The sequence below is a fragment of the Tiliqua scincoides genome, chromosome 4 (genome assembly GCF_035046505.1).
Source record: "Tiliqua scincoides isolate rTilSci1 chromosome 4, rTilSci1.hap2, whole genome shotgun sequence".
NCBI lineage: Eukaryota > Metazoa > Chordata > Lepidosauria > Squamata > Scincidae > Tiliqua > Tiliqua scincoides.
In genome coordinates this window covers 175,828,255-175,840,819 of record NC_089824.1, presented here as the reverse complement: position 1 = coordinate 175,840,819, position 12,565 = coordinate 175,828,255, and the positions used below count along the sequence as shown (strand labels likewise).

General features: G+C 47.3%; 1 protein-coding gene across 1 annotated transcript in view; it reads left to right on the top strand.

Moving 5' to 3' along the window:
- The window catches only part of PIK3C2B (phosphatidylinositol-4-phosphate 3-kinase catalytic subunit type 2 beta), a 120,137-nt gene that overhangs the window by 25,013 nt on the left and 82,559 nt on the right, over nt 1–12,565 (top strand). Inside the window, exon 2 of the mRNA XM_066623568.1 lies at nt 4,087–5,087. Coding sequence (XP_066479665.1) covers nt 4,173–5,087 — 915 coding nt within the window. The 5' untranslated portion in view covers nt 4,087–4,172. The remainder of the gene's footprint in view (nt 1–4,086; nt 5,088–12,565) is intronic.

Sequence of the window (12,565 nt, the reverse complement as noted above, 5' to 3'; positions counted from 1 at the left end):
GGCCAAAAGTGGCTCAACCAGAGGCAAGGGGAAATTTCTCCCCTTATCCCTGGATAAGGGCCGCTGGCCCCTGTGGGTCTTGAGGTGGCACAAGTCCAAGGAAAGTGGAGCTTGGAGCCGCTCCGTTCTCCCCGAGAATGGGGGTTGGGATTTGGCATAACTGCCGGATCCCAGCCCCACCTCCCACCCCTGGGGCTGTCCACCCTTGGGGCTGCCCACCTGCCCACCCCTGCTCACCCCTGGGGCTGCCTGCCCACCCCTGGGGCTGCCCACCGCCCGCCCTCCCTCCGCCCAGCAACTCCTCCCCCCGCCTACCTTTTCTCCTTGCGTCAGCCCAGCAGGGCCGACACAAGACTCGAGGAGGAAGCTGGCGCAGAGGCTTCCGTCAGCCTCTGCATGCCGGTGCTTCTCGGAGTGCCGCCCAGCTTCCTCTTGAGGAGGTGCTAACGTGCCTTATGGCACATTTGCGACTCTCCTGGGCTGGCGCCAAGGGACTTGCGTCGGCCCAAGGGCGCTTTTGGATTGCGCCCTTACCTCTCAGTAGCCATGCATTGCATTGCACTCTTAATGAGGATAATGATGGCCTAAACTAGAGACATTAACATACACCCCTAGGTAAATTTCTAAATTTGTCCCATAAATTTGTCCCAGTTTTGGTAAGGTCCTTTGAAAATATTTGAAAGGCAGCACCCAGGTGCTTCTGCTGTTACCACTCCCGCTATAGTAGAAATCCTGGAGTTATGACCACTATTCCCTCTTGACTACCTCTGGGATAGGGAGGGGGAGAGAGTGCCAAGATCACGACCAAGTCCAATACTTCTCATATGATTGTGGGCCCTCCTGCAGGCACTCCTTGTCCATGGACTCAGCATCCATGGATTTGACTCAGCATGGATTCCTAGCCCATGCTGAAGGGCCTCATGCTGGAAGTACCTTCCAGTCACATCCAGGATATCTTCTGAGGCATGAGGTGATCTCACGTGACCTTCCTGCACCTTAGAAGGCCTCCTGAAGACTTCTGAAAGGCACTTCCAGTTTGCTAAAACCCTTATCTAATCTTTGCAGGTCACACAGCATTTGTGTTGATGTTTGTCTGATCCACAATGCAGTTTTTTAGGATTTGCACTGCTGACATCTGGGTGAATGTTCGCGTGGGTGAAAGTTGCACAAAATACTATGCCATGCAGTTTCATAAATACTATCTTCTGTACTCCTTCCCCCCCTTTCTCTTTTTAATGTTAAAATGGTGCAGGAGGTCTTATCTAGTCAAAACAAGCTATCGGTAATGAGAGGGGTACTACAGAAAGATATGAAAGATATGGAAATCAAATGTGTGGAAATTAAGATTTCAAAAGATTAAAGTAATCTTTTTGAGAATAATTACAGTACAGGGTACTGATTATAGACAGTCATCTCTTTGAAACTGTCATATTATGTAGATTGGCAGCAGTAAAAATGGTGATATTGCCAATTTTTTTCCTGTTTATTTACAGGCCTACTGCTTTTGCTTGATAGAGCCAAATACAACTTCCAGGGGGAAAAAATACATTCATAGGTTTTGGAGGTATAAAGGAAGAAGAAAAGAAGGGGTTGGAGAGCAGAATAAGTGCAGCGTCTAGCAGTTAGCCCTTTCCCCTTTGCTCCCCACTCCATTCTTCGTACTGGTAAGACTGGAATGGGGCTGTTAGTCCCTTCACTACTATCCAGCTAAGGGTGCAATCCTATCTTGCGTTGGAACAGGCAAGCCAAGAGGCTTGTGCTGTATCCAGCATGGGACAGGGGCCCAAAGTGGCTCAGCCAGACGTAAAAGGAAACTTTCCCCTTACCTCTGGGTAAGGCACCCTGGCTCCTATGGGTGTCCTCAGATTTGCACCACCTCCAGAAGTGGTACAAGTCCGAGGAGAACGGAGTGGCTTGAAGCTGTTCTGAACTCCCCGGGAGTGGAGGTGGGATCTGGCATAACTGCCAGGTCCCAGCCCGCCTCCCGCTCCCCACCCGCCTGCCCCTGGGGCCGCCAACTGCCTGCCTTCCCCCCGCCCTGGAACACCTCCCTCAGGAGGGTCGCCCTGGAACGTTTGCGACCCTCCTGGGCCGGCGCAAGGGACTTGCACTGGCCCAAGGGTGCCTCTGGATTGCGCCCTAAGGCTAAGAAGTTAAGCTGGCAAGAGGCTTCCTTACGAAAGCTTTTCTCCCAGAGTAATAAAGAGCCCCTTGCCCAGCATGTAAGACTCCAAACTCCCAGACAGTCCAGTTCTGCTCTCAGAAGTGCAACCTTTTAGGCTAAGCCTTGGGGCCTATGAGGCACACAAATCAAAGGAAGTAACTTATGGTTTCTCCTTTCACTCTACTTAGCAAAATAAGTAAAACAGATGTGAACCAGAAATACATATATATTAAATATAAATTACATTTTATATGTGCTTCTTATGACAGGCGGAACATGAACAACGATACATATTTCACTTAATATCTAAAAAACACATTTCAGCATTCTAAATCACTTGCACGTGATGGATGCTTGTAGTTTCTTCACCGATAAAATTTCCAAGTTTTCTTTGTGTTTCTGCATCAGACCAGCACTTTGCCAGCTCCAATGAGTCTTTTCCCCTGTATTGTCCCAGAAAAATTTCTTGGACTGATGTTGAGAAACATATGCTACAGTTTTGATCTTTCAGATGTGCACTAAATAAATGGAGTGAGATGATGAAGGGGGCATTTGGTTGACTACCCTCTCTGGGGATCAAATTCTTGCGAGTTTATTGTCCATTAAAAAATAGATCAATATTTTCCCTTTTTTCTTGAAGAGCAATCAAATAAAGCATATTGCAGTCTTGTAGCATTCTACTAAGGATCCACTGTTGTGTTCCAGTAGGCATGCCCAAATGTATTGCAAAACTGCTGAGCCGACCATCTTTTTCAGGAACGTAGGATCTCCAAAGCTGGAAGAATCTCCTGAGGCCCTTCTGTTCCCTGCGATCTCCTATTTCTCACACACCTATTTTATTTCTTTTGCCCGCTGAGATGATCTTCCTTGGAGCAGTCTTACTGACCTAATTGGCAGAGAACTCAGTCTGTACTTCAGCAAATGGAATTGCAGGCTAGGAGATCTGTCAGATGAGTGGAATCTGACTGGCATGGAAAACTCTGTGGTCACTGTGGTTCACATATTTTGGACTGAGGCCAACCAGAAGGATAGTCCAAATTTGATTTTTCTCCTCCTCTTTTCACATATGAATCATGAGGGGGAAAAGACAGAGCAGGCTGAAACTGTGCTGGTTCTGCTATAACTCACTGAGTGATTAACTCTTGTCTGTTCAGATAGCAGACTGCTTTGACAGCTGCTGAAGGTTATTTATAGCCCCATTCAGTGCACATTTACTTGAAAGAATTCCTGTTGAGTTCATTGGGATTTACTCCCAAGTAAGTATGTATTGGACTGTATCCATTGCTTTATATGCACACTATCAAAGCCTATCAAAAATATTTTAGAGTATTCTGAATCTTTGGCACTGTGTGTTGGCCTGAATTCTGTACTGTAACTACATTTAATTAAGTGTAAATGAAGCAATTGCATGTACTTTCCCTGTTTATCCCTGCTTCTATCCCCTCCCTTGCCCTCTCTCCTCTCTGGTTGTCTCCATTGTGTCAATGGCTAAATGGTAGGCCCTTGTGGCAGGGATCTGTCCTCTTCACTGTGGCAAGGTTCTGTCTTCTTCCCCTCCATGTACATTGATCATAGTTTCTATGTATATTTAGGTTCTGGGATTGCTGGTCCCATAATTTTCTGCAGGAAAGCAATGTGACTATTTGGAGGTAATTGTGAGATAAACTTCACTAACAACAGTCCTGTACTAGACACTTTATAAGAGTGGAGAAACCCATGCTCATGAGGCACTTAGATTGCTCTGTTTTCCAGACTAGATTCTGGTCTTCCTGAGGGACAGGTGAATACTTAAAGTTCCAGGCTTCCTTTGAGGCCTGAGGTGTCCCCCCCTTTGCAGTTCAGTCAGAAACTGTCAGTAAAACAGACAGTGTGTAAAGGAGATGCAATCAGTTTACATGTTGTTTTGGTCTCTCCACTTACAGGTGGCTGGTAGCACAGCATGCCTTTGTTTCTAACCCTTGAACCAATCATCAAATAGTCACTGGTCTCAGTGTTTGTTGACCAAGCGATGTCTGCAACCAGAGGCAATGGAGAGCACTGGAAGTCCTTGGAATCCGTGGGGATCAGCCGTAAGGAGTTGGCTCTTGCAGAAGCCCTGCAAATGGAGTATGATGCCCTATCCCGCTTGAGGCAGGACAAGGAGGAGAGTCAGGCAAAGCAAAATACTGATCAACCTCTCATTTCCTGGGATGATCCAATTCTGGATTACAACATACCTGCTGTTAGAAATGATTGTCGCAATATCAAGGTCATGCGAGGCCTCTCTGGGTCAGATCCCACCCTCAATTACAATGGCCAGGAGGTTTCAAGAGCTTTGGGGACCAACAACACAACCTCATCCAGTTTGCTACCTGAGCCAGAGACCCAGCCTTGGTTGAAGGAGCCTCTTTCCAGTGACTACTTGTACATTTTTGACAGCACAGGTCGTGATTTCCTCACTGATCCCCTTAATAGTACATCTTGCCACAACAGCGGAGGCAGCATCTCTCCCAAGAAACTCTCTCCACCCCCATTGCCTCCTCGCATTGCTATCTGGAATGCCTCTGAAGTGAATCAAGCTTCCTTCAAAGGGTCCCAGCCTAATGATATCAATATGTTCTCCTCAGTCCATGAAAGAGCAGATGGAAAACTATTGGGCCGCAGAATTTCAGAGGAGGACCCATATAGCACAGTGGACTATGATGGCATCAATGATGCGATAACACGGCTCAACCTCAAGTCCACTTATGACACTGACCTTCTGAGAGAAGCTGCGTGGAGCTGGAAGGAAGGCAGAAGTATATTTGAGAAAGAAAGCAGTGGGAAACCAGTGGCTCGCAGCAAGACCATGCCTCCTCAGGTCCCTCCCAGGACCTATGTCTCCAGGTCTGGCGAACGGAAGAATGGTGCACCCAATAAGAATCGAAGGATCTCAGCAGATCCGGTAAGGCTGTTTTTCTATAGTGAAAATGATGTATGCCTGAAGAGCCTGTGTCCTTCTGGCAGGACAGGGCTGAAAAGTGTGTTATAAAGAGGGAAGGCTGTGAAAATCCCCTTTTCCCTTCCAAGTTGTGTTTTTATATCTAGTTATGTATTTTGGACTAAAATGCAGGTCTAAAACTTCTCTTTCAGGCCACAAAAGGAGTCAAATCTTAAGCTCACTCATTTCTCATGTTGTTTGTCAGTCTGGGAAGACTCATTTTTCTCTAGAGACACTGGAAATGTCTTTATTGTTTAAGTCAATCACTGAATATGCAAACACCTTAAAGGAGGAGGACTTTGGCAGCAAAGTCTATCACCTATTGTTAATTAAATCACAGCCATTAAACCACCTCCAGACTCCAAAATCCAGTAGCAACAGGAAGCAAGCTACTCCCCCCTCCCCCAGAGTCAGGTTTTGCTGATAGCTGATTTCTGGACCCTTCCACCTTTCTTTCACCATTGTGTGTACTGAGCATGTGCACAGCTCTGGGATACTTCCGGTCAGTTTAGGTCAACTTCCAGGTCAAAGACAACCCTTATAAGAGAGAACTCAGAGCACATGTCTCTCTCTCTCTGATTGCTCTCCTGCGGGAGTGGTCCTGTGGGACTCTTCCTCCAACTGCCCCCCCCACAGGTAAATATATCTTGCGTCTAAACTCCCTCCCTTCTTCCCTATCTATTCCTCCCTTCTCCCCCATCTTGAGTCAGCTACTGGGTTTAGCAGATTAAGGAACCCCTAAATATTTCCTTACACCCTATCCATTTCTGATTCCTTTTCGGATGCACCCAAATACATAGCACATGCATCCACCACTAGCTAGGTACACTATACACAAGTACTAGAAATCTATACTTATCAATTCTCCATGTGTATTATGTTTACCTTTGTGTGTTTTTGCAATAAAAATATAATCCTTTGATTGAAAGTTACCTTCCTCCCAGTCTCCTCCTTAAGCTAAACAAGGGATTTCTTTGCTCTATGCTGTCTTGGTATCCAGCCTATGGTCCCAAAAGTTTCCAAAAGGCTAATATACTAATTCCCCTAAACAAAATAGCCTTTTTGGTAACAAGGCAGCCACCGCTGCCTCCCTGCCTTGGATGTGAGTTGTATCAGTCTGGATCATCTGCTTCCTTACTGTGCTCCTTGTGTGCTTTTCTCAAACCTGGAAGTGTGGGACTTCTGGTTTTACTTAAGGGACTACACAAACAAAGGAGCTCCTTCATTTCCATAGTCCCTTTAAATAAAAACGGAGTCAGTGGGACGGAAGCAGTTCTGGGAATTCCAAAGAGATGGAATATTGGAGAACTCAGTAGTACTCCAGTACGAGGGATCTTCACTACAACTTAGGGCCCAGTCCTAACCCACTTTCCAGCACCGACATAAGGGCAATGCAGCTCCAAGGTAAGGGGACCAAACATTCCCTTACTTTGAGGAGGCCTCCGTGAGTGCCCCCCAACTGCAGGATGCAACACACGTCCCATTGACACAGCTATGGCAGTGCTGGAAAGTGGGTTAGGATTTGGGCCTTACTGAATGAACAACATCCTCATGTTTTCAGATACAGTGCAGAGATTCCAGGACACAAGATACTTGGTACCCTCCATAATATTCCTTACTGCCAAGTGTTAATAGTCAAATAGTCCTCTGAGGTTTTCTTTTACTTCTTCTAAGCTTATATTTTAACTGTGTCTCAAGAAAGGTTATCTCTTTGTACATACATATTATAATATTGAACTGCATGTTTATACACCTTGGGCATCTTACCGTGCTATCCTAACGTGTGCTGGAACAGGCAGGTCAGGAGGCCTGCACTGTGTCCAGCACAAAGTTGGGGCTGGCTGCGGCTCAGCCTGAGGCAAGGGGAAACTTTTCCCCTTGCCCCGGATAAAATGGCAGCCCCAATGGATCTACTTGGATCTGTGCCACCTTGTCAGGTGGCACAGATCCAAGCAGAACGGCGCAACCCGGAGCTGCACTGTGCTGCCCAGGAATAGGGCTAAGATCTGACATAACTGCCAGGTCCTGGCCCCGCCTCCTGCTCCCCACCCCCAGGAACTCCCCACCATTCCCCCATCCCAGAACGCCTCTCTCCTGCCTCTTCCCCATGCCCCCCCCCCAGACTCCTGCTCCAGCCGAGCTTGGCTGGCACAAACTCACCTGCTGCTGCTGCTGCGGAGGCCAGCTCTGTTCTTCGTGGGCTAGCGCACCTTCATGCGCTGGCTCAGCTTACTCCCACTGAGGCGCAAACATGCTTTATGGCATGTTTGCAACCCTCCTGGGCTGGCGCAAGGGACTTGTGCCAGCCCGGGGTGCAGTTAGGATTGTACCCTTAGTACTTCAGAGGAAGGGCAGGCTATAAGTCTTTTAAAATACACAATTTTTTTTAAAAGATCTCTGCTACTTACTTGCCAAGAGACAGACACTGCTTATGAAAAGAATCAGTGAACAGATGTGTAGTGAGTTTGTCTCATCTCCTTGAATGAGGCAAGAGAACTCATGGTGCCTGCAGATTGGTGGCACAACCAGAGGGAGGCATGTCACTGGCTATTGTGCTTTCCTGTTGGCACCTCTAGCACTGGGAGAAGCAGTGGATTGATTAAGGGAGGAGCAAAACTGATCTCAAAGGGTTTCATGGCTCAGTATACTAGCTGGACCCCCTTTGGAACATTGGCTGCAAAGTCAGTCCCAAGATTTTGCAGCTTGAGGAAGACAACATAATTCAGAGTTTTCTTGACTACTTTTTAGCAGGGATAGAAATGGAGAAGCCTAGACTCTGAAAAGGGGATCTATGGCTTTGAGTCAAGATGGGAATGCTCAGAAGGAGGAAAAGACAGTGGCTGTTGTCTCCTCCAAGGGAGTAAGGACGGTTAGCACCTGCTGCAGAGCCTATTATAATTCTCAAATAAATTGTCACGCATGATGAAATCCATATAACACATTATCTCTTTTCTTACTGCCGTATGTGGGTGAAACATGAAAAGGGACTGCACCTAATCTGAAGCTGGTAATGAACAGGCTGGATTTTGTTCTAGTGTTCTGTTCTTTTAGACTACATGGTTCCCCTGGCACTAGAGAAACTTCAGTGCGAGAACTGGAGATGGCATAACATTTTCAGAACACATATTAGGGATGCTGGCCACATCTCCAAACACTGTACCTGCACATACACCTACTGGCTCTTTGCTATGGGGAGAGGAATATGTGTAGTTTTCAAGTACGTCTTCACGATATAGTGTGAGTGTATATGTGTTACCTGTATTGGGTTTTACCATTTAGGTATTTGTATGCTATGTGTTTCTTCTCCAGAGGGATCCCTGTGGTAGGGTCAGTCCTTGTCATCTAGGAAGCTCCTCCCTCTCAGGCAGGCAGGTCAGGTTACAATTTTCCATTAGGGTGTTTGTGTGCTACCTCTTTCTCTCCTCTCAAGGTTTGTGTGAAGTTATAGCTTGGGGTGGTCAAACTTGCTTAATGTAAGAGCCACATATGTTAAACTTCAGATGTTGGAGAGCCACAAGAGAGATGCTTGAGAGCCACAATGTTTAAGAAGCATTTAAATTCTTAAGGGCACAATCCTATCCTGTGCTGGAACAGGCAAGCCAAGAGGCTTGTGCTGAATCCAGCCCGGGATAGGGGCCCAAAGCGGCTTCTGGTAAGGCACGCTGGTCCCTATGGGACTCTTCAAACATGTGCCACCTCCTGAGGCACAGGAGGCACATCACCTCCTGAGGTGGCACAAGTCTGAGGAGAGCGGAGCGGCTTGAAGCCGCTCGGAAGGAGAATTGGGATCCAGCATAAGTGCTGGATCCCAGCCCCGCCACCTGCTCCCCACCGGCCTGCCCCTGGGGTTGCCCACTGCCCACCCTCCCCCACCCCAGAACACGTCCCTCCCACCTCCTCCACGCCTCCTCCCAACCCCCAGAGCCTTACGTCAGCCCAGCTGGGCCAATGCAAGGCTCACTGCCTCCATCGGTGCGTAGGCTTGTGTTAGCCACTGCAGGCTGGCGTGCCTCTGCACACCGGCCTTCCCAACTCCCAAGGAGGCACAAACATGCCTTACAGCACACATTTGCAACCCTCCTGGGGCAGCACAAGGGACTTGCGCCGGCCCAAGGACACCTGTGGATTGCGCCCTAAGTATATTTACTCAACATGAACCTTAAACTTATGTTCTCTGGAAGAGGAAGGGGTTCATTCTGTAGTGAGTGGGATGCCCCCCCTTTGCACGAGACAGGGCCGGACTACTGACATTGTCTCCTCCACTGGCAGGGCATCCCAGTCCCAGTCCGGTCCTGACTTGCTACAGGACAGGTTGGGTTTTTGCTAGCTCCAGAGAGCTTAGCCTTGTCTACCTTTCTCCTCCTTCCTCTTCCAGAAGTTCTCTCCCTGGCCTCCATCCCCACTCTTTTTCTCCCTCATTGCCCTTCCCTACCCAGTTCCTAGTCCTAGGCAGGGACTGGGCCCGCTTTGGGGGCAGCGTCTGGAGGTTCGTGGGTTGCTCGACACAGGCCCTGCCTTGTGAGCAGCAGCTGCAGCAGGCCAGCCAGGAGAGCACCAGCCCTTTGGGGCGCAACTATAGCGGGGGACGAGGGTAAGCATCCCTGCGGGCGAGCGCTTCCCTTGGGCATGCCACTGCAGGATTGCACCCTAAGTATATTTACTCACCGTAAACCTTAAACTTGTGTCTTAATCCAGGGAACTCTCAGTTTATATCTGGTAAATAATTACAAAGCTTGAAATTTTTTAATTTACCTTTTATATTAATTATGATGCAAAAAGGAGCTTGGCCAACGTTTTTCAGAGAGCTGCAAATTAAACGTCAAAGAGTTGCATGTGTCTCCTGGGTCGCCGTTTGGCCACCCCTGTGAAAGATTGTGGCTATGAGTGAAGATAAATTTCAAGAGACATCATAGATTGCATATTAGTGGTGTGTGTGTGTGAGTGAGTGAGAGAGAGAGAGAGAGAGAGAGAGTGCATGGGATTCTTCTCACAACTACGTTTGTGGGTCAGAAGCCACGTTTTGCCACACAATGCAGCACAATTTCCTTGAAAACCACTTCTGAGGGTTTTTTAAAAATACTGTTTAAACCAGATTTGGCACCTCCAGCTGTTAATATTTATATAATAACCCTGTGGCTTCCACAACAATTGTTGACATGAAACAGAAAACCATAAGAATCTTGTAAAAACAAAATAACTTGCCTTCATAAAAATGTAAGCCCAGCTAATTACAACCAAAAACTGTAAAGTGTTCTCAAAAGGATCAAAAGCCAGAGACAAAATAAAGATTCCATGCTATGCATTGTGATTCATAAGACTATCTGTGTAGTATAATGAACATCAGCTTTTAATTTCTGGACATTTGAATTTGTCAGTATTTGAACTATATGAAAAATAGAATTCATATTGAAATACCTCCACTGTGTGCAGGGATCTTTGCTCTTGCCATGGGATGCTTTAAGTGGCTTGTGTGTTCAAAGACTGCATTTGAAATTCGTACTCTAGTCAGTCTGCAGAATGGTATCCTGTGTGGTTCATTGGCATGTGCTTGCAAAGCTCCTTGGCAATAGGAGAAGTATTCAGTCCACGTGGTTGCTCAAGCTCATCATTCCTCCACCAGCCCCAGGCCCTTTGCTCTGCTTGTCTGCATCCCAGATGGGGACAAGATGGTAGAGCAGCTGTTTTGCATGCAGAAGGTCCTAACCTGAGCCTGAAACTCCAGGACGCTGCTACCAAGTAAAGTAGGAAATTCTGTTCTGGATGAACCGGGACTCGGCAGAGAGCAGCTTCAGGTGCAGTGGTGTAGCTAATGGGGGGGCGGGGGGTACATTGCCCTGGCCATCATGCTTTGAGAGGATGTCTTAGAGGCCTCCAAGAGGCACTTCCCATTTCAGAGGCCTCAGAAAACTGGAAGTGCCTTTTGGAGGCCCCTCAGATGTTGTATGGGGGGGGTGTTAAAAATTCGGGGAGGGGTGTTACGGGGGGGGGATTGGTGCTAAAAAATTTTGTACTCCTGGGTGCCAGATGCCTTAGCTATTTCATTGTTCAGTTGTCAGTGTAATTATACTCAGTGCTCAGTCTTGCCCTACTAGCCCTCTTTGGGCTTTTATTCCGATGGAATGAAGGCAGGCAGGGACAGGAGGGCTGCAGCATGTTGGCAGCAGTCATCACTCCCAGCCTATGCATATTCATTTTAACATCTGCAGGGAATCTCCTTATATACAACTGTGCGTACAGGGGTTCAGTACGACATAACAGTAAATGCTTGTGCTTTGGGTGGCAGAGCCTACCTCCTCACGCTGACCCTCGTGTGTTCATTCCATATGGAGTGAGCCTTTGGAATGAGCTCAAGGTTTTTCTCATTTTTGAAGGGGGATGGACACCTCCCAAACTTCCTGTTTGGCACTAAAATACTTCACTGAATGCAGGCGCTGCTCTTGTGGAGATGCTCACTTAACATCTGCCTAGGATCCTCCCAGAAAAACAGATTCTGAGCTTATTTCCTTTTCCGCACCCTGACCTAAATGTCTCCACCAGGATTTGTTTGCCTCCCCCCTTTGCATGTTGCTTGTTTTAAGGTTTGCCAGCTGTCTTGACACCCTGCTTTGGAAGGCCTGTGTACGTCTGTCGTGCTATTTATAAGAACTGTGCAGCAGGAGTGAAGTAAAAGGCGGTGTCTCACAAAACTTTTTCCGAAAGGGATCCGAGTTCCCTCTGGCAGTTAGCGCTCCTGTTTCTCAGAAGCCAACAGCTTCTGAAATGTCACAAGACCCTTGGGAAACAAACAAACTACGCAAGGAGCAGCGCACCAGGCACTAACAGGCACTGTGAGCAAGCAGGGCTGAGGAATATTCTTTTCATCTTTCCTTTCCTCATCAACCTCTGCAAGAAGAGTTCTGGGACTTTTTGTAGTGCTGCTGCAGGATTCCCTATAAAGGGGAACACCAGAATATTCCAGGCCTGGACCATGGAGATATCATTTATCACCTTATCTGGAACTGTGAATGAATCAGGAAATATTTTGGGGGCATGAGAATAGATGTTGACTACCTTCTAGAATCTAACGAATATAAATACAAGCAAAATCTCAATCACAGTCACATTTTCATGGGACCAACTTCCTGTGTCCCCAGTGAGAATGTCGGAAGCTGCTGGCAGAAATGATGTAAGTCACTCTCTGCTTTTGCTGCACACGAAACTAATTATAAAAGATCATTAAAATTGCCTTTAGTGTCTGTTGTGTTCTGTCCCTTTCTTTTTCTCCCTCTTTTCCCCCTTCCTAATTATTTGGTGGGTTAATTGCTCTGACAGTGGGACCTTTGTTTGCTTTGAAGGAGTGAATTGAGGTGCTGAGCCCATGTGTGCGCACTCCCTTTGGCTGGGCCTGGCATTCAGATTGTTTCTTCCGCTGTTTTCCTCCTCCTTCCTATGGTGGCATTTGG